Source organism: Sesamum indicum, linkage group LG2, assembly GCF_026168435.1.
Source record: "Sesamum indicum cultivar Baizhima isolate 11 linkage group LG2, ASM2616843v1, whole genome shotgun sequence".
Lineage (NCBI taxonomy): Eukaryota > Viridiplantae > Streptophyta > Magnoliopsida > Lamiales > Pedaliaceae > Sesamum > Sesamum indicum.
Genome location: NC_142658.1, coordinates 16,245,555 through 16,268,081, shown reverse-complemented (window position 1 = coordinate 16,268,081; position 22,527 = coordinate 16,245,555). Strand labels below are relative to the sequence as shown.

General features: G+C 32.6%; 3 protein-coding genes across 3 annotated transcripts; 2 read left to right on the top strand and 1 right to left on the bottom strand.

The window, feature by feature from the left end:
• Window positions 1–821: 821 nt before the first annotated feature.
• PME5 (Pectin lyase-like superfamily protein) lies at window positions 822–6,607 on the top strand. The gene is made up of 5 exons (XM_011071916.3): window positions 822–1,237; window positions 1,772–1,961; window positions 2,891–3,097; window positions 4,965–5,203; window positions 6,250–6,607. The coding sequence occupies exons 1-5, from the start codon at window positions 960–962 to the stop codon at window positions 6,404–6,406; spliced, it is 1,071 nt and encodes a 356-aa protein (XP_011070218.2). The 5' UTR covers window positions 822–959; the 3' UTR covers window positions 6,407–6,607.
• Window positions 6,608–9,000: 2,393 nt separating this feature from the next.
• Window positions 9,001–12,615, bottom strand: LOC105155846 (peroxisome biogenesis protein 19-2). Its single transcript, XM_011071824.3, has 5 exons — window positions 12,420–12,615; window positions 12,213–12,261; window positions 11,723–12,044; window positions 9,910–10,226; window positions 9,001–9,224 (listed from the first exon to the last, which is right to left on the bottom strand). Exons 1-5 carry the CDS (start codon window positions 12,457–12,459, stop codon window positions 9,179–9,181), a joined length of 774 nt encoding a protein of 257 aa, XP_011070126.1. The 5' UTR covers window positions 12,460–12,615; the 3' UTR covers window positions 9,001–9,178.
• Window positions 12,616–13,088: 473 nt separating this feature from the next.
• LOC105155844 (Tetratricopeptide repeat (TPR)-like superfamily protein) lies at window positions 13,089–16,129 on the top strand. Its single transcript, XM_011071823.3, has one exon. The coding sequence runs from the start codon at window positions 13,604–13,606 to the stop codon at window positions 15,605–15,607; it is 2,004 nt and encodes a 667-aa protein (XP_011070125.1). The 5' UTR covers window positions 13,089–13,603; the 3' UTR covers window positions 15,608–16,129.
• Window positions 16,130–22,527: the final 6,398 nt, after the last annotated feature.

Below are 22,527 nucleotides of genomic sequence, written 5' to 3'. Positions count from 1 at the left end.
GTTAAAAATCGCTAAAACCATTAATTTTGCGAACGAAATGGCTAATAACCCATTATCTAAATAAAAAAAGAATTCCAATAGGAATAAATATTTCCCAACATAAACCATACCAATTATTGATGCAGAATGGAGTTGGGAATGGCCATTTCCATTCTCACTCCATTTCTGCGTACCAATCACCTCTTAAATAACAATTTCTATATTTAAACAAAAATACCCACATATATATATATATATATTTTTTATATGTATACTTGAAAATAAATTAAATTACTCGATAACTTTCCATCTTCTGATAAATTTTAACATAAACGAAAAGAAAACTCTTTTTGCCGCAAATTTGATATATAGCAAATTTTATGTACGTAGATCTTTATTACATAAAAATCTTGCTACCTTAATCAACTCTACTCCATGCCCAAAATTTATGAGATATATATATATATATATAAGTTTTTCTAAAAATTCTTATATATATAAAGTTTATCGAAATCAAATTAATCCCGTATCAAATTAATTCTATTACGAATTATTTTTTTTTGAACTGTACAACAAAATAATTAATTAAGCCAAATTAGATTCGAATATAATTTCTCTATAAGTTTTTCCTTTTTACATTTTCTTTAAACAAAAAAAAAATTCTCATAATTTCATCACATGCCAACTATCAATTTATGCATGCGTAGACATATGGAATCCATTTGCTTCACTTTTTAACAAAACATATTCTCTCCCTCCATACTTCCTCACCAAAACCAAATAGATGTCCCCCAAAAATATGACCGTTACAACTTCTAAGCCCTACTCCCCCCCCCCCCCCACTCCCCACACACATACTATATATATATATATATAGTCCTCAATGACATTCCTCGACAAATTCCAAGAAATTCATCAAATTTCTCATCAATTCAGCAGCCACAGATTCTGCTCTGATCACAACTCCAAATGCTATTTTGATGGCTTCTTTTATATTCACATTCTTTCTCTGCTCTTTTTCTTTACATGCATTTATTTCTGCAGCCTCTAATTATCACACTACTTCTACTCTCAGCAGCAGCAGCAGGAATTCCAGCAGCCACCGCCGCCACAAATGGGTCGGCCCCTCCGGCCACCGCCTCATCCGTGTCGACGTTCATGGCCTCGGCGACTTTCGCTCCGTCCAGGCTGCCGTAGATTCTGTCCCGGAGGGTAACCGGAAGAATGTCCTCATTCAAATCAGTGCGGGCTGTTACATGTAATTACACCAAATATACTTCTTTTATTATTATTTTCTTTTTCTAATTTAGAAAATGAAAAAAAAAAATGAGTCGAGAAAAAAATACGTGCATGTATAATCACTTGCATGTTAGTTCATGCAGCGTTTATCGCATTTTACCCCTCTGAAAATACTAATAAGCACAAAACTCCTTTAGTTAACACAAAAAATGCAACGCGATATTTCTCTAAACTCTTTTAAAGAGACGTTCACTGTCTCCCACGTCAGGAAGTTGCATCGTACTTTTTCATTTCTAGGGAGATTTCTTGCGGTCTATTAATATTTTCACAAATGGGCCTAATGTATTCACGTGGGATGTGTGTGAATATTAATGTACAGTTCAAAAAAAGTAATCAATTACACGACAAATATTGCATTTGTTTTTCACAAGAAAGTTAGAAGTGCAAATACATAAACCATTGGGATGAATTAATAGTTACATTTATTAGTTAATATTAAAAATGCATGTGTACGTAGTAGTTAACGAAACTAAAGAGGTGTTGTGGTGGACAGAGAGAAGGTGACGGTGCCGGCATCAAAGCCGTACATTACGTTCCAAGGGGAGGGAAGAGATGTGACCGTGATAGAATGGCATGACAGGGCGTGTGACCGAGGACCCGACGGCCAGCAACTCCGTACCTATCACTCCGCCTCTGTCTCCGTCTTCGCACCTTATTTTTCTGCCAGAAATATCAGCTTTAAGGTAATTTAATTTTATATTTTGTAAAAATATTAGGTATTTTTTTAATTATAATATTACCCAATCAAAAATAGCAGCAGGTACATTATATTGAATAAATATATTATATAATTTTTATTAAAAAAATGTGTATATATTAAATGAAACGAAAGATGAATGTAATAAAATTTAAAATAGAGTCAGTCTATTCAATTTTTTTGTCACTTTTCCCACAAACATACGTAGCTACTTTACGTGTTGTCCATGTCTGTCACTATCGTTTGGTTCTAAAAAATTAATTTGAAAGAGATTTTATATCGAATATAAATATTACAATTTTCTAATGATAAATATATATATTTTGATGGGCTGTAAGCATAATTTTGAAATTTTTTATGATTGGCTTTGAATGAAAAATTTTAACGTTAGTAAAAAAAATTATATAAATTTTTAATTTTATCTCTTATTTAATATTCTTAAGTATATTTTTGTATTTAAAATGGGATAAATGTAATATATATATATATATATATATGTGAAGTGAGGTTACATTATTATATTTTTTCTTATAAATTCAAGATTAATATATAAAAATATTAAATGAGGATTAAAATTAAAACTTTATTTAATTTTTTTTTTGCAAAGGTCAGTATTTTTCATCCAAACCCTAACGAAAGATGATCAAGTGTAAACAGTGAATTTGGGTGTAACTGTAATTCGAAAACTTTTTTTAGGGGAAAGTATAATTTCGCATTTTCAAAAGGGGTCTAAATGTAATTAATCCCACATATATGTATAAATATTATGCCAAGATAATATCTCAAGTAACAAAAATTTTATTTTGTCGTAATATAATTATTATTAATGACAATAATGGTGTACAAAATTATTACAACAGACAATGTGTGCAACGTATTTGAAATAATCATAAACATATATGTATGTATACGCAGAACACAGCACCGGCGCCAATGCCGGGGATGCAGGGATGGCAAGCGGTGGCGTTCCGAATATCGGGGGACAAGGCATTCTTCTCAGGGTGTGGGTTCTACGGCGCACAAGACACTCTGTGCGATGACGCCGGTCGCCATTACTTCAAGGAGTGCTATATTGAGGGTTCTATAGACTTCATTTTTGGCAATGGCAGATCCATGTATAAGGTAAATATTATCTATAGTTTTTAATAATTATAGATTATACTTTATTTAGCGGATATTTGTAATTTCTAGTTCCACACATAATTTTTTATTTAAAAAAAAACTAAAATAAAAGGCAAAAGTATATATAAAGTTTTGAATTTTTGCATGGATGCGTAATTATTAAAATAGAAAATTTATGACGGTCCTATTTCTTTTTAATTTTTCGCTATTCAAACTACAATCAGAAATATTTTGAATATTTATTTATATTTTCATAAAAGCACATAATTCAGTGTTTTAACTTATTTTTATTTATCTTTTTACCTAATTGAGTCAAACATGTTTTTTCTCCCTCTATTTATAAATATGAATACATCCCTCTTTTTTATTAATATCATCAGATTTTGTGAATTTTAATTAATAAAAAAATTTATTTATTCGATGAAAACAAATCTTAAGATACCAGATGTAATTTCTTAAATATGGAGTGTAGTTGTCCGGGGACAATAAAACCAAACATGGCGCGCTTGTGTTATTGTTTTGAAAAAGTGAAGGAGATGGAAGAAAAAGCTGTTTTTGGGTATTGTCGTTTTGTCTTATGTTGCTTGGTGTTTAGCATCTTTTTGGAATGAGGGAGAAATTTGAAAAAAGCGTGTTTGCTTTTTCTTGGCTTTCACAGCTTTTCACGCTTTCTTATGTACGAAAAAGTTTGAAATTGGGATTCCAAAAAAAATAAACAATTATGATAATTATGTGTGAGCATAAAAGTAAGAATTTAGCTGCACATTGCTTCCTAATCATTCTCCCTATTGTGTGCCCACCTTTTCATCCCCTTTTCTTCTATCAATACAAATTCTTGATTTTATTTTTTTTTTTGAAAGGAAATTTCTTGATTTTACCAACACCCCTATTCTTTTCATTAATTTTTAATATGAATATTATAATGAAGGGATAATTACACCTGTATTCTCTAATTTATAGTCTGTTTATACAGATCATTCATATATTTTATGTAATTATATATGTATTCATCATAAATGTCAATATTATTTACACAAACCAACCTTATTTTTTGAAAAACTACACATATACACTCCAAAAACGTCAACATCATTACATAAACTGCCCCTACTTTTTGACTACCAGGTGTGGTTTCTGTAGTTATACAAAAGAGGCAGGAGTTGTTTTGTGTGAACAAACTATAGATTACGAGGTGTAAGTATAATTATCCCTTTGAAATTAATTCCAGAGTGTTTTGGTGCAATGGTTTAAGGCCACATTGCATTTATATATGCGGAGTGGATCTATCTAGAAGAAAGTCTTATGTTTGTATCTCATCGTGTGCAAAATTTCCTCTGGCTAGCGACAATCACAAACAGGGATTATTCTCGGTCCGGTAGACTCGAGAACACCTTGTGGGAAAACTTAGCTATTACAACTAATACAAGATACGTGTATAAAAATTATATCAATTATTTCTTAAAAGCTAATTGATTAGACATAATAAATTTCTACTATAACAATCGTAATTCCTTTTTCTATTATCGGAAGAAGGTGGTACGTCGACAACACGTATAGTTTACTATTTATGCTAATGAGACGTAGTTTAATGGATAAAATTGAGACCGCACAGGCCATGATTATAAAACCATGAGTTCAAATTTCATCACTGTGTGGTCAGTTGTTTTACTTTAATAGTAATTACTCGTCTATTTTAATAATAGTTGTTAATTAATTAAAAATATTTGATATTGATGATTACTATATCAATTATTACAGTTGTTAGGGTTTGAGAGCATAATATAATTATAATCAATTTATTCGAATATATATATATATATATATATATAATTTATTTATTTTAATGGGAATGTGTTTTATTTTGCAGGACTGTGAGCTGCACTCAATAGCAACTAGATTTGGGTCAATTGCGGCGCAAGATAGAAATATAGATGATGAGAAGACCGGGTTTGCTTTCGTGAACTGCAGGGTGACGGGCACCGGCCCACTTTATGTGGGCCGGGCTATGGGCCAATACTCAAGGATCGTTTATGCCTATACATACTTCGACGACGTCGTTGCTCATGGAGGCTGGGACGATTGGGACCACGTCAGCAACAAGAACAAGTAAGCCTATATTTTAAATCAAAAATTAATTAGGAAATTCCAAAAAAATTAATATTAATTTTAATCATAACAATTTGGAGAGGTGTTTGGCTAAATTTAAAATATCTTATAACTTTGTATAATTTATAAAATATTAGATTTTTTTTCAAGAATAAGCTTTTAAAGTATTTGGATAAAATAAAATTATGCAGCTTATAAGCTGATAAGTATCATAAATTCCGTAAATATTATGACTAGAATTTTAAGGATTAATTATACTTAGACCCCTTTGAAAATTTTCAAAAAAAAATTGAAATTATATTTGGAACCCCTCAAAAAATTCTTCGTCTATTAAGATTTGGATGAAAAATGCTAACATTGGCAAAACAAATTACATAATTTTTTAATTTACGCTTCATTTAATATATTCATGTATATTTTTATACTTATAAAGAAATAAATGTAATATCTATGTATAGATTGAGGTTAACATCATTATATTTTTTCGCTATAAGTATAAAATTATTACACGAGAATATTAAATGAGGGTAAAATTAAAAATTCATGTAATTATTTTGCTAACTTCAGTATTTTTTATCGAAATCCTAATAAGAAAGGGTCAAATGTAAACTATAAATTTTTGGATGAAGTGTAAATATAATTTTAGAACTTCGTTAGAGATAGTATAATTTCATATTTTTCAAAAGGATCTAAGTGTAATTAACCTAAATATAAAAAATAAATTAAAAATTTACATACATATTGATTGTGCATCAACCGTTAGTCGCCATAAATTACTTGAACTTCAAAGACAAAAAGAAATAACCATAATAATAATAATGTCTAATTCAGTAACTGAGATCCCATGATCTTAAAGATTATGGGTTCGAACCTCGCTTTATGCGTGGTGCGTTGTGTCTACTGAATAATAGATCTGTTGTTTATACTGTAATAATAGGTGTTGATTAGATTTTATTTATATGATATTATTAATTACAATCGATTTATTTCAATTAATAATAATTTATTGCTCTAATTATTTTAATAATAATAATAATACCACGCAGGACTGTGTTTTTTGGAGTGTACAAATGCTATGGGCCTGGAGTTGGAGCAGTGAGAGGAGTATCATGGGCCCGAGAGCTGGACTATGACACGGCCCATCCATTTCTTGCCAAGAGTTTCGTCAACGGAAGACATTGGATTTCACCTTCGGATGCTTAGGCCTTCACGTGCTCGAGACGTGTCCGTGTGCAATAAGTGTTCGACACCATACTGAATGATTTTTTGAAGTGGCCGTGCATTGTAGCTTAGACCACCCTTCTAATTTCAATTCTATTTATTTATTTATTCATTCATTTGATCAGAATTTATTATTAAAAATTGTGACAAGTATACGTCCATGTATAGATGTAATTGGTGCAATTTGTTGCTTGTAAGTGTTCATTTCTACAGTAATGATAATAACAACCAATGTATTATTACTCGTCTCTGACTCAGTTTCATGGCTATGGACCAAAAGCCGTAGCCGAACATTTTATTATACGAGGATGCAAGCATTATCTGTAGCGATTGAAGAGGGTTTTGGGTATGCTGTTGGATTCCGAGGCTTTGAATGACCAAAATGGAGCCGGATGGATGGAGTTGGAAGGAATTTTCTGTGGAGCAATATAGACTGAGAGTGTGTTTGAGTGAGATTTTCAAAATATTTTATCAGATGTTTGCGAGTAAGATATTCGAAAATAATTAAGAAAGATTTGAGAGGATGGGATTATCAGATTTTTAAAAAAAAAGATTAAGTGCAATTTACTTTCAGAATAGTCGAATATTTAAATAAAAAAAAACCTGATGTGGAATTTTCTTTTGCTTTTTTTTTCCCTATCAATAAATCTCCTGCCTCCTAGAAACTGAAGGTAAAAGCTTAGTTATAACTTAGGGTGGTTGACTCGAGCTCGCGAGTTGGCTTAATTTGAAGCTCAACGAAAGCTTCTAACGAGCTCGAGTTTGAGTCAGAAATTTTTTGTTCACAAGTCTGGGAGCTCTTTTTTTTAAAAAAAAAAATTATAGATGTATATATATAATGTTTTATATATTAATTACATATTCAATATTATATCAATTTCATATTCAAAATTTCACCATATATCAATATTTTATATTTTAATTTAAATTATAATAGAATATAGTATTTTTATTTATATTATCTAATCTCTATGAAGATAAATTTAATTAATATTTTAATTAGTTTTGATAATTTTTTATAAATCATTATTTAGTAATTTGTAATCTCTTGTATTTTTATAAATTAACACATTCTAACAATTAATTTATATTTTTTAGATTTATTTGTGAGTATATATTTATACCAAGATACGTAGTATGCAATCTATTTTCCTACTAATAAACTTATGTCGAAATTTCATGGTTTCCATAAATTATTCTAATAATAATAATGATGATGATGATAATGATGGTTGAATAATTTTAATTATTTTTTTGTTATTATATTATATATATAATATTAAATCAATCACTGCTTGATTTAGAAAAAGTTCCTTTTAATTTTATATAATTGAAAGAGGTAAATTTAAAATACCATCATTATATTTTAAAAATGTTTGTTCGTGATCATTCTCATTTTACATTTAGAGAAGAACTCATGCTTATTTATTACATTAATATTGATAACTATACAAAATATAAATACTATATTTGGTCTCTTAAATTTTTATTTAAGATTATTTTAATTCCTCAAGTTCAATTCTTGACTTTAACATCCTTAAATTTTAGTTTTTGTCTCAATTTGATCCCTCTTACCATTTTCCGACGAAAATGTGGTCGGATTTTGAATATTTGGAGGGTAAAACGGGCAATAATTTTAATTTTATCACTTTAGTCCCTTAAGTTCATAAAGTTATCAAATTAATCATTTTAAGTGAAAAAATTAACTTATTTATATTTTTTTTGTAATTATTTTATGTGAATAATAAAAATTTTGAACTCTTGTAAACATAATAATAATATATTGCTTAATTTAAAATAAACAGTCTCTTTCTTTAGTAATTCAACAAAAACAAAATTATGAATAAATTTTATAAAATCTATCTAATATAAAAATATAATAAAAAAAACCCAAGTCAATAACTTTTTATTTCAAGAGTTAAACATAAGTCTAAAAAAGTTAAGCCTTAACACAATTTATTAAATGTTTGGATTATCACACAAAAAGTTATTAGATTGTACTTTTTAACTAGATTCTTGGGTATTTCATATTTATATGATCATTTTAAGAGATTTTTCATAAAATGGGACTATTTATTTAGAAAATCTTTTTCTTCAAAATCGTAACTAACACATTTAATAACATTGTTAAGATCTAATTACTAGACATAACTCTAACTCCAAAAATTAAAGAACCAACTTAGATTTTTTTAAAAATATTTTTAGATTAGATAAGTTTAATAAATTTATTTATAATTTTGATATTTTTTGTCACTTATGCAAATGAAAAAAGAAAGATAGACTATTTTATTTTAAATTAAACAATACGTTAATATTTTGTTTATAAGAGTTCAAAGTTTTCGTTTCTTATACAAGATAATAACATCATACCATACAAAAATATAAAAAAGTGATTTCCTTTCCAAGAAAGTACTAATTTGATCATTTTTATACACTTAAAGATCTAAAATGAATCAAACTTAAATCGACCATTTTACCCTCCAAAATGTTAAGTGCCGACCACGTTTTTGCCGAAAAATAGTAAGGAGTGTATGCACCCACTTCAAATCAATTTCAATCCGCTCCAAGAATCCAGATGGGACATAAAATTGAGATAATCAGGCAACGCCATGAAGGCTGAAGATGTCGAACAAACTTGAGTTTGATATATAGACAACATGCCTCAAAACAAAATAATTCCAAGTGACGCATCTAAAATCATTTTTCTATAACGGAAAAGACTGCAGGATAGCGGAAATGCATCTCTCCACCCCCTCACATAATACAACAATTCTGTTGAGACTCCAACATCTCTGGAGACCTGCAAGAGCAAGACAAAGAATTCATAGATGGTCCGTGAAAGAAAGATAAAGATGATTTTAAGGAAAGGGTAAAAACTGACATGATGATCAATCAAGTAATTCAGAGATCGTGTATTAAGTCAACATACGAAAATTAATAAAGATACACCCATTGGAGGAAACCTGAGGCGGGATCAACCAACTTTCCGGAAATCCTAATTCCCATGTTCGATGGGTAATTTATCCTCAATTGCAGATGAGTTTTACACCAATCTTATGGTTAAACGCAGGCAAGAAACAGAGTATTTTAGTCTTTCCTCAAAAGATTGATTCCCTCCAGCTCAGAATTAATGCAGTAATAACCACCTTAGAGACCCTAATATACTTCAGGGAACATCTTTATGCCTAAGCATGAGAGAGTCGATTCTTTTTCCAGAAGGGACGTAAAAATTCTACACACCCCAACTAAACTGCATCTCCACTCAAACTACAGCCAGCATCATTAGAGAGGCTCGTTCATGATGACTTGAGTTGTAGCTACATGACTGAATGCAGCTATTGTACTATAGCCGTATCCTCTTGATTTGCTGTTTCCAAACTATCTAAATACCATAACAAGGATCTTTCTTATATGTAGATTCACTTTCCATGACAGAAATCCGGAGGCTACTTTAAAACTGCAGAAAGAAACTAAGATACACTCACAATTGTCCAAGAGTTGATAGATCAAAGTCTGGAGCAAGCTCCTGCACAATATCATTAGGTGGTTGGCCACACTCTTGCATTTTCTGCATGAGCTCAACAATCTTGTTGAAGTTACTCGGATCTGTTTCATAAACTTGGTTCAATTCTTTTATAAGCTCATATTGGTGAGTATAACGTGCATATTCTTCATCTGTCAATTTAGCTTTATTATCTTCCAGCCATAAAGGATAACGCTCTCCAATTTCTTTCATAGGCTCGTGAAGAATTTCCTTGGACAGAAGCTGTTGCATCATGGTCTCTACAATTGACTCCATATCCTGCATGAAAAGACTCAAAATTATTCATTTTTGAGCTGGAGCAATAAACAAGAAAAGCATGGAATGTCATTGGAAACATCCCGAAACCTTCAACCCAAAAAAGGATCCAGACCCAAAAGAATATAAGCCACATCCACACGCGTCCTTGCAGGTTTAGGAAGAGAGAAAAGAACAAGCCAAAATGAAGAAAAACACACAATGGAGTGAGGGGAGGAAGAAGAAAATTGAATCTAAGGAATGACTGTTCTACTCACTAGACGAGAAAGAAAAATGTTTAAGAAAGCACAAAAATTGCATAAGCAAAATCAGCTTGAATATTTCTGCATTTCCAATAAAGAAATGACTTCAGTTACTGCACAACAAAAGTTCCATATGCAATACCTATTGGTCTCATCTCCTAACCAGCATTTTATTTTGTGCATCCATTCTGCCATACTTGCAATATCAAAATTTTTACATTGAAACAAACTATTACATACATAAAGTTTTCTATAACAGAGTCAAAGCAACAAAAAACAATAAAACAGTATAAAAGACACTGGTAATGGAAATCAAAGGAAGGCTAAAAAACAATGAAAAGTACAATAGTTTCTGGTAATGAATATCAAGGGAAAGGCCCACAATATCAAACATCAATACACACCAATAAGATACAGCGAAGAGTTAGGTTGAGACAATTACTCAGAACCTTCCATTCCCTACTTTCAGTCACATGTCGAGAAGTTTCTGTTATATCTAAGTTACAGAGCAATTGCATCCACCTACCGCAAAAGTCAATTGTGCTTTACAATTTCATACATACTTGCATAATATAAACATCATAAAGGTCCACTAGCTTAATATCCCATTTACACTTTTCTCATTTCATGGACTAGAGTCTATTTACAATTTATGACTGTAGCCATTACTTCAGCAGACCTTCAATTTGGGCCGCATAAAGCATAGCCAACATACTGCACTCAAGACTGATTGAATGTTAAGCAGACAAAACAGTCGAGGAAAATAAAAGAAGTTCATGCTCACGGAACGTCATGAGGGACTTGTTTGTATGTATCCAATAAGGCAGAAAGAACCCATTGAAACACTTTGGAAATGTATTGTGCAAGAACACATACTCAGAGAACAACATATCCATTGTCCTGAAGCAACTTTTATCCATGTGGATATCAATGACAAAAAAGGATGAGAAATTACTGTTCACTTCTTAAGATAATGGTAGGCAAGTTTTGGATACACGTGGAATGATAGCATTTGGTTTCTACAGAACAAATAGCCAAAAAATCTTTCACAAGGTCTTAGCCAGGAGATTTTCAGAAAGGCTCTCCTACAAGGAAAAGAGTTCTCAATCCTTCATCGAACTATAAACACTAGACTTGACAAAGTAGTTGGTCTCAAACATAATCAAATTGCAAAACTCAACTTACTAGATCAACTAAACCAAATAAATGAATCACATGCGGCAAAACATAAGACTCAAGATAAATAAGTTGCCAAACCTGAGAGCCAGCAAGCTCCTCAAACTGCTTAACCCATTCCTCCATCATTGCATCACCCCCCAGATTTTCTGCACCCATTGGTGGTTTTGGACCGGCCACCGACTCCAAACCTTTGACCGCCTCCCTAGTTTGCTCTCTCAGCTTATCAAGCGCCTCAGAAATATGGGCGTCCTGCTTTACTGATGGCACCTTTTGTTTACCCTTTTTCTTAATCTTCAAATCAGGCAATCCCATTCCCAATCCTTGAACATTTCCACATGCCAATGTAGATGAACTCTCTTGCTTGCTCTCTCCAGGTTTTTGACAATTATTATCGACACCACTATAACCCAAAAGGAAAAGTCACAAAATCTATACATATGGAAAATTCAAAACGAACACAGAAGCAAAGCTCATCAGTCAAAGCTCAAAATACAAATTATGTAAAGCTAAAAGCAATCCGCTTCCTATCAAACCACACACACAAAATATGCGGAAAGGGAAAATATACCTTTGAGCAGAAGCGGTGAGGTTAAGGCTCTGGAAATCATCCAAAGCGCCTGAAATCGTTCCAACAAACAAAAAGAAAATGTGAAATTCAGTAAGAGCTGTCATCTGTGTACTAATAATATCTATCTACATCATGCGAAACAATTAACAAATACTCAAGAGAAAAAAACATGGGCCATAAAGAAAAGGGACAACGAATTTCTCTTACTGTCAAGAAGTTGGTCTAAATCCTCGGAGTGGTCGGCCATCAAAACCCTCTCCGCTATGTTTTCTTGCCCTCTTTTTTCAGAATCCCGTATATGTGGGCAATCGATGTGAATCTTTTCCAAGGAGTGGACCCTTTTTCTCTTGCGTCATGTGCTCGCTGTATATATATTATTACGCCTAGAGAAGTGTGAAAATATCTATGTTGTGGATTAAGGGATGGGATTTCCTAGGGGAAATTTTACGGCAGATGCAGTAGTTTGCAGGGATTGATTCGTATTCAGAGGAATGCGGCACTGCTGGTTATCTTATAATAAGGGTAAATTCCACTTTAACCCCTTTTTTTGTTAACGCCAATCCTATCATTTAATCCTTCTTCTAGTTTGATAGTATTAGGGCTAATAATTATAATCACCTTTTTGGCTTAGAATTCTCTCCACTCGCCGCCTCTCTCTTCTCTCCACCGCGTCTCCCAAATCCTACTCTCTCTTTCTCTCAAGCTGCATCTCCTCGCCACCAGCACTTTCTCCACTATCACCACCGTCACCAAGTTAGTTTTTACTTTTATTTTGAAAAATGCACACCACTCCATGAGATATGCTATATGTACAAAATACCTTCCATTAAAAATAAAAATATCAATAAAACAAATTACCCTTTAGAATGGTGGGTGTAATACACGCACCTTTGTTGCGGTTTTTCTTTTTTTAGAATAAAATATTAATTTATTTATGTATATAATTGTATATTGCTATTTATATATAATTAATAAAATACATAATATATGAATATTAATAATATAATTTTTATATGAAAATATAAAAGATCATCCCTACCGGCCCCTCACCCCTTACCGTCGGTATCCCCTACGCCGGCGCCTCCCTCCCCCGTTCTCTGCCATCACCTCCCCTGTTCTCTGTCTATATTTTTGTGCAGTTCTTTGAGTGTTTTTATTAGAATTTTCCATTTTTATGATTTTATTATTTTTTCAGACATTTAGGTAAGGAGAACATGAATATTCAAATTGTAGGTAGTGCTGTAGTGGGGGTTGTGGTAGTTTGGAAATTCGAGGGTTTTAAGTTCTGAGTAGTTTTCCAAATCTGATTGAAATTCAATACTCGGAATAACTTTTCTTTAAGTTTTTCCAAAGAATTAAAGGCTTCTGTTCCCCCTTGCATGCCATGAGAAATGCCGTATCTACAGCTCAGAAATGCAAAGTTTGATCTATCCTACTCCTTGACGGCAATTTCCGTAAGATCTATACATCTCCTCTATAACTCTACTCCTAAAATGCAATACCCAAATGCTGATTCAAACCCACAACTACTTCCCTCCATATCTTCGCCAAATCCGTTGCAGTCGCAATTTCCAAGTACACTACGTCATCCGCATGAAATTAACCACGTCGTCATGAGCAACAAAAAGATAACCTCCTATATTCGACGTGGGGACCTAAACTCAGCAATGGAAGTTTTTCTAAATATGAAGATGAGGACAACGGTCACTTGGAATTCGATTCTATCCGGGTTTTCAAGCAAGCCAGGGAAACTGAAAGAAGCAGAAGACCTGTTTGATAAAATTCCTGAACCAGACACTGTTTCGTACAATGTCATGTTGGCTTGTTACTTCAAAAATGCTGCTGTGGAGGCAGCTAAAGATTTCTTCTATCGAATCCCGATTAAAGATATTGCATCATGGAACATTATGATTTCAGGGTTTTCGCAAAATGGGAGGATGGATGATGCTAAGGAGTTGTTTGATGTCATGCCAAGAAGAAATATTGTGACCTGGAATGCGATGATATCGGGATATGTTGAGGCTGGGAATATGGAATCAGCGCTAGAATTATTTGGAAAGGCTCCTGTGAAGAGTGTAGTTGCCCGGACGAGTATAATCACTGGGTATATGAAGTGCAGTGAGGTTGAATTGGCTGAAAAAGCTTTTCATGAAATGCTGGAAAAGAATTTGGTAACCTGGAATGCAATGATTGCGGGTTACGTGGAAAATGGTAGAGGAGAGGATGCTTTGAAGCTTTTCAAGAAAATGTTGGAATTGGGGATCCAGGCCAATCCGTCAAGCTCGAGTAGTGTTCTTTTGGCTTGTAGTAATATGTCACTGTTGAAATTGGGGAAACAAATTCATCAATTTTTGTACAAGTCCCCTATGTATTTTGACACGACTGTAGGAACTTCATTGATCAGCATGTACTGCAAGTGTGGGGTTCTGGAAGATGGATGGAAATTGTTTATGGAGATGTCATCTAAAGATGTGGTGACTTGGAATGCAATGATTTCAGGCTATGCCCAGCATGGGGTCAGCGACAAGGCTCTCCATCTGTTTTCTGAGATGAGAGATAAAGGAACGAAACCAGATTGGATTACCTTTGTTGGAGTCTTATCTGCCTGTAATCATGCTGGATTAGTGGATCTTGGGATTTATTATTTCGAGAAAATGCAAAAGGATTATGGAATTATAGTAAAACCAGATCACTACACATGTATGATTGATCTACTTGGTCGAGCTGGTAAGCTTACTGAGGCAGTGGATTTGATTAAAAATATGCCCTTTAAACCTCATTCTGCAATATATGGAACCCTTCTAGGTGCTTGTAGGATACATAAGAATTTAGAAATTGCTGAGTTTGCTGCCACAAACTTGCTTAACCTCGATCCTGTTAATCCGGCTGCCTACGTGCAACTTGCTAATGTCTATGCTGCAAAGAAGAACTGGGAAGGTGTTTCTAGAATTAGAAGATCAATGAAGAAAAATATGGTCATTAAAACACCTGGATGTAGCTGGATTGAGATAAAGAGTGTAATTCATGAGTTCAGATCAGGAGATAGGCTTCACTCTGAGCTTGTACACATACATGCCAAACTCATTGAGCTTGAGAAAAAAATGAAGTTGGCAGGTTATGTGCCTAATCTTGAATCTGCTTTGCATGACGTCTCGGAGGAGCAAAAAGAGCAGCTACTTCTGTGGCATAGTGAGAAACTTGCTATAGCCTTTGGATTAATAAGGGTGCCATTGGGTCTACCAATCAGAGTATTTAAGAACCTCAGAGTTTGTGAAGACTGCCATGAGGCCACAAAATTTATCTCAGCAATAGAAGGTAGGGGAATAGTTGTGAGAGATACGACAAGATTTCACCATTTTCAGGACGGAAAATGCTCTTGTGGCGATTACTGGTAGACGCACTAAACAGAAGTGGAACAGCTCCTTAAGTTCTGTTTGAGATAAGTTTTGGTTCGCTTTGTGACCAGAAACTGGTTACTTGCCATCTGTGAATTTTACTATCAACAAGAAGCTGCCAGCCAGGCTTGGAACTCATCATGTCAAATAGATCTGCAGTCATATTTTGACACTCAAGCGGCATATGAAACTCATGCCTGCTTGCATGAACCTCTCGGGTCCATTCTTGTGCCAAGCTCCAAAACAAGGTGATATCAGTCTCACCTCTGCTCACCCCTCGAGCCAACGTTTCAGTCAGAAATTTCAGAAAGGTCACAATCTGTATAAAGGTTTTCCATTTGCAATGTAGCACAAACATTATCTGATGATACATTATGGTCACTGAGGAAGTGACAATCTGTGTAGGCAACATGTAGAAGTGAGGACTCTCTTCTGGAGTGGACCCCTAAATACGTACATAAAAGAAAAAAGAATTTGTTTTAATAATTGCTTCTCCATATTTCTTTTTCTTACAAATTGTTATATTTTTGTTAAACCCACAATTATAATATATTCTCTCTCTCACCCTACGCTTCAATTCTTTCCTCTAACAGACTTTTTCTTTCTCATTCTCACACCATAATTCTTTTTTCACATATTTTTCTTTCTATCTCGCATCATAATTCTTTTTTATATACTCGCAGAAACCGCATGCAGAGATAACTAGTTGAAATTTAAATATGAACTTGATTTTGTCCAAATGACGGATTGATATTAATAAAATTTTAAATAAAAATCTTATATCCAAATGATGAACCTATAATATTAATTGATGATGAAATCGAAACAAGTTCAAAATAGGAATAAAGACGTAAGAGTTGGTAAAAACAAATGAAATTAAGTACAATATATCTAACTGGCATTTAAATTTCTTAAGTATCATTTGAATTTATATTTGCATTCAAATTTGATGAACTTTTAATAATTTGTATCAACCAAATTTTATTTATTTCATATATTATTCAAATTTAACTAAATTAATTTTCGTCCATTAGTTTGGCATAATTTAATCATAAAATTAATTTTGAGTAATTACGGAGTCTATTTGAGAAACTTGAGCATATTTGGTCAAAATTTCATTACGTAATCAATACAAATAAAATGTGTAATGATACTCATTTAATTTCACGGATCTTGAGTATGGTATGATCTTCTATCCGTGGGGTAAGATATGGATATGAGTACGAAGATTATTTTTTTAGTATATCCTAACCATTGACAAGCCTAATCAGAGAGTATTAGGAAATAATTACTTTATCACAAGAATGTGTTGGATAATGCAATAACATATTCTTTCTCTACGCTCATACTGTAATAGCATAATAATTAAAAAAAAAAAAAAGAGTAAATTACAACGAACTTTTTTAAAATTTGTTATAATTATTAATACTTTCTTATAATTAGAAAATTTACAAACACTCCCCTCCCCTCCTGAAATTAACAACCACCAACAAATATCCCCTACATTGAACTATTAATTACGAGATATAATGTTAAATGACTGTTAATACAAGAAATTATTTATAAATTTTAGTAATTATAATTATGACAAATTTCAGGGAGCCCTTCTAATTTTCCTTATAAAAGCCCTTTTAGGTTGTAGAGAAATAATCCAAATGGAAGAGGAAAGCAAGATTTTCTTAGCTAGTTATAAAATGGGCTTGTTGAGGCATTATCCCAAAAAGTAGTTCCACTCCCTCAAAATCAAGGACTTGTTACAAAAAAGACTCTATGATGATTAGTATCTAAACTTCAAGACACATAGCACCAACAAAATGTCTAACCAACAACGTGCAACTCTGTTACATATGAGTGCATATCTGCATTGATGCAACTTGTGATTTGATCGGTGTTTCATTGCGCAAGATATTATTTGTTTTAGTTTCGTATGAACCTCATAGGTCTATCCTGAAAGGGCACCTAACTAGGGAGATGAGGATTTAGAGCTTATAAGCCATTTAAACTCCTCATTTGTAATTAATGTGAAACGCTTACCTACATCATACATAATATCCAAAAAAACAGAGATCTAGTGCCGAGAACTCAAAGTTGATTTTGTTGTATGCTTTTATGATGCCCAAACAATCTCCTTCCATGATCATTCCCATATACGGAAATTCCGGTGCAGACCGTGTAACAAGGAGCTCTGCATGGTCAACCTCCAACACATCCTCGAAGAAGGTTGTTTTCAAGGCGACACAGTCACCAACATACTTTTGTTAGGAATGGCAAAAGTATATAAAAATGTTATATCATCAAGTCGTAATTTTATTTTTGCTAAGTCATTTTCTGGAAAAAAAAAATATTTTGGATTGTCATGCCGTCAAATTCGTCGAAAGCCCGAATTAGTTGTTGATATGACTGATGACATGAAAATTTTCTGGCAAATTTTTAAAAAATGACTAAAATTTCCACAACTTTTAAGGGTTTAATTCAATGTACTCTCATGTGATATTGCAAATAAACAAATTACTCCTTACGACAAAAATAATAATTTAGCTCCTTTTTCTAACCCTCCCTCCATGACGGTTTTGTTGCAGTTTGTCCAAATGGCCCAAGTGATGATGATTCTCAAAATCCAGTTCTTTGTGCATATAATGGAGCTACTCTTTCGCCGAGCTGTGCCACTCCGGAACCTTTTGTCAAGGAATTTATACTGTATATAAAGGGAAAACACTTCTTTGTTGCTTTTTTTTTTTTGGTATGTTTATTATATTTAATTTATTTTTTTTAAAAAACTATATTAAATAATAAATATTTTATTTTAAATAATATTTATAAATATTTGCACATATATGGAATGTGCCACAAATTATTGGTTTTATAATGCCTAGATTGGTATAGCAAAATCACAAACAACCATTGCATGACGATCGTGCTCTTCCATATGTCCATACATTAGGCATTCTCCACATCAGCGTGTGCGGCACACCTAATTGTGTGTGGAATTAATTTAAAACTTGAATAATGAGTAATATAAATATTATTATTTTATAAAAATATATGTTTTAGTTAAATAAACAAAAAGTAATAAAAAGATAGAGTTTGTGAGAAGTTGTTGAGATAACAGTGGGGGAATAATAAACTTGAAAATTAGAGAGCCAGAGAGAATTGGAGGTTGAAAAAGCAAAAAAAAGGATAAAAATTAAAATAATTTAAAAAATAAAAAAGTGACAGACTAAAAAAATTTGAGACACCAAAGAGGTGCTCTTAAATTATAATAAAGTATCATTAATTTGTGGCACACTTTATATGTGTACAATTTCTATAAATATCACTTAAAATAAAATATTTATAAAATTTTATTATTTAATAAAATATATATAACATAATAAATTAATATTAAAACTACAAAAAAAAATAGTGACAAAGACAATGAATGAAAATCAAAGAAAAAATAACCATTGAAAGATTATGTGGGAATGAGAAGTTAGATGGGTGGGTGAGAAGTTAATAAATGAATTAAATTAAATACAAAAATTGACAAACCAAAATAAGTTAATTATACTAGCCGTCGTGGCACGTCACTTTTATGTGTATATAATAAATAATCTTTTATATTTTAAAATATATTAAAAATAAGTGTAGAATATATAAAGCAGTACATTACATTAATAAAAAGAAAGAAGGAAAAAAATAATAATTTATCAATTAATGTAAATTTTGAAAAAAATTAGTTATTTTATTATGAATGGTATTTTTGACTTCAACAAAAAATTGATGCGATGGAGTTTGTAAGTGTAGAATGACTTTTCTCTTTATATCAGTATAGATAAATACCTGAATCAGTTGATACCTAAGATTAACAGCAGTTGTAAGAATGGGTGGTTGGTGTAACTTCCAAATTTGAATAGGTTGGTAGCTAAAGCAATCTTCTGTCTGAGTTTAGCATTCATCGACAATTGTAAGCATTTCTAACCTTAGTATCAATGCATTCTTGGAAAACTGATGAGTCCTATATATATATATATATAGGCGGAAAATTGTATGCTTGATATATTAATATATATAGGAAAAAATTCAAGCAACCCCTTATGATATTACAAATGAGTAAATTAAAGATTCATATTTTATTGATAAAAATTATTATTTTAAAAAAACAAACAAAATTAACAATCGCCGCCCCCCACCCCTTCCCCCGCTCCCTTTTTTCCCCGCAGCGTTCCCCTAAATTTGGGCGACGCGATCAAGAAGGAGGGCCATGGGTGACGCATCGCCCTCTTTCTTGATCGCGTCGCCCAAATTTAGGGGGGACACTGCGCTACTCCACCAAAAACTAGCAATGGAACACTCGAACTCTTTGGCCAGCGATTTTGGAACATGAAAACAACTCATAGCTCATGAAGGAATTGTCTGAAGAACCGATCTGTTTCCATAGCATGTCGCCTAAAGATTGAAAGATTGAAAAGCCTAAGATATTTATCCAATTTTTTTGACTATTTGCATGTTTAATACCCTAGCAAGGTTGTCCTGTTCTTCTTGATTAACATTAGAACTAAACATCATCTCTGATTTTCTCATGTTAATCACTTGTCATAATGCTCTCTCATACTTTGCAAGCAAGTCTGATTTTGTTGAATGCTCATCAAAAGAGAGTTCAAAAAATATTAATGAATATTTTTTAAATCAATAATTATGCCCAGATTCAAATAGGCATCGGCTATATTTTTTAAATCAATAATTGGGGCTTGCATTGTGATTGGCTGAAAAAGATGATGTGGTGAAGACATGGCCTGAAGTTAGGGAACTAAAACGAGAATGGCCTAAAGTTAGGGGATGAAAATTGCCTTTAAGCCTTTTATTTTCAGCTAATCACAATGCAAGTCCCAATTTAAAAAGTCACGTGTCTGACATGTGACTCAACTTTCTGACCAAATTTGTACCAAAATTGAGATTTTTTCAATTTTACAAGATCAAAATGGAACCCTAGTAACTTAGGGAACTAAAACGAAAATGACCTGAAGTTAGGGAACGAAAATTGACTTTAATCCTTCAAATACGTATCGGCTAATATTTTCAAATTTTGAACAATATTTTTAAATAATTATAGACACTATCACAAGCTTATTCACCATCAATGTATATAGATATGAGCAAAGGAAACAAATAAAAAAGATCCAGAGGGATAGAAATTGCAAAACCGAGCTGCAGATCGATGTAGTACGGAAACTGTGTCATGCTGCAAAAAGTTTGAATTTTCAATCTAGAATATTGTTATTTTTAGATATATATAATTAAATCCCTCCAAAAATTGAAAAAAATTAAAAAAAGGGTTGAAAACAATGATTAAAATGTTAATAATTAGAGCTAAAAATTGAAAATTATTGCATTAAAGTGAAAGCATCGAGAGAGCAACCAAACTTTCCTCCCCGGAGGCCGACGGCCGTGCATGTCTCGCTCGGCGGACCCTTTCGCACACTAACCGGAGAGCCCTCTGCCACCGCACGTCACCGGCGCCGCTGGGTTCCCTACCAAACGCTATCTCGCCCATCTGGAACACGAAGAGCCGCATGGCATGCATCATGTCACTGCAGGTCTCGTGCAGCGGCCGGAAACTGAAGCAGAACTTGAGCACGAAGGGCAGCACCAGGGCGGTGAGGAGCGGAGTTAGACCTTGATGGGCGGCGCCTACGAGGCTGAGCTTTGCTAGCGCCACCATTGCTAAACCCATGTGTGTATATGTGCGTGTGTGTATATCTATATATATATATATATATATTTCTTACTGCTGGAGATGAAAGATAGAGATGAGGGTTTGTTTATTTATTTCCTTTAAGTGGAAGAAAGAATCATCAACACAAGAAGGTATAGGTATGGTATGCGATGACGGGGTTGAAAGATTTTCTATCCCATATGTATTTTACGCTCTATCACATCCACTCCTATATTGTATGTGACACATTTGTAATGATATATGAATTTTTTAACTAAAAAAATTTACAAAACATATTCAAACGAGTTATTTATGATATTGCAAATGAGTAAATTATCTCTAATGAAATAAATATAGTAATTTACGTTTATATATTTTTTAAAATACAGCAATTTATCCCTTGTGTATTTTAAAATTCAGCAATTTACCTCCCTGTCTGAGGAGGTAATTTGGTTCATCTAAAAAAGTACAGGAGGTAAATTACTATTTTTTTTATTATATGCGGATAATATGCCCATTTACAATATCACAAGAGGTATATTATTAAGCCCAAAAAATTTATTTCTAAAAGAAATACATGCGCGTCAATCACAATTTATAGGAAAAAGTATATTTTTTGTCTTGTATCTTAGTGTCAATATATTTTTCCTCCCACTTTGAATCATTTAATCATAATTTGATCGTATTTTGACATAAAATGCAAGTTTAAGCACATGATCGTTATTCAGAAAGCAGAAAAGTGAACGTTCACGTGGCTTTTTCGTCAAAATACTAGCAGAATCACTAGGAAAGAAATGACTATTGGCTACAATTTTAATAGATATGGTCTAAAACCGTGGTAAATACTTTTACTGACCACAGTTAAATAAAATTGAAACAAAAGCATAGGTTTTCCACCAAGAAAAAGTTTAGCCATGACAAATGTTTCAGTCACCCCCGCACATACCATGGCCAACATGCCATTGTCAATGACTATTTGTTACGACTATTTCATTATTAATCATGATAATTTGTCATGGTTAAAATATTGCATTTTTTTGTAATGAATCTGACGAAATGAGTAAAAGTGAATTTTTTTTATAGTTTTTAATATCAATAATCAGACTCTCCCATAATCAATAAAACGAAAACAATACTAACATTAACAGAAAATAAAAAATATATAATTTATTTCATATTTAAACCAAATACAAATATGACATAAAAATGTGACAGACGATATGATATG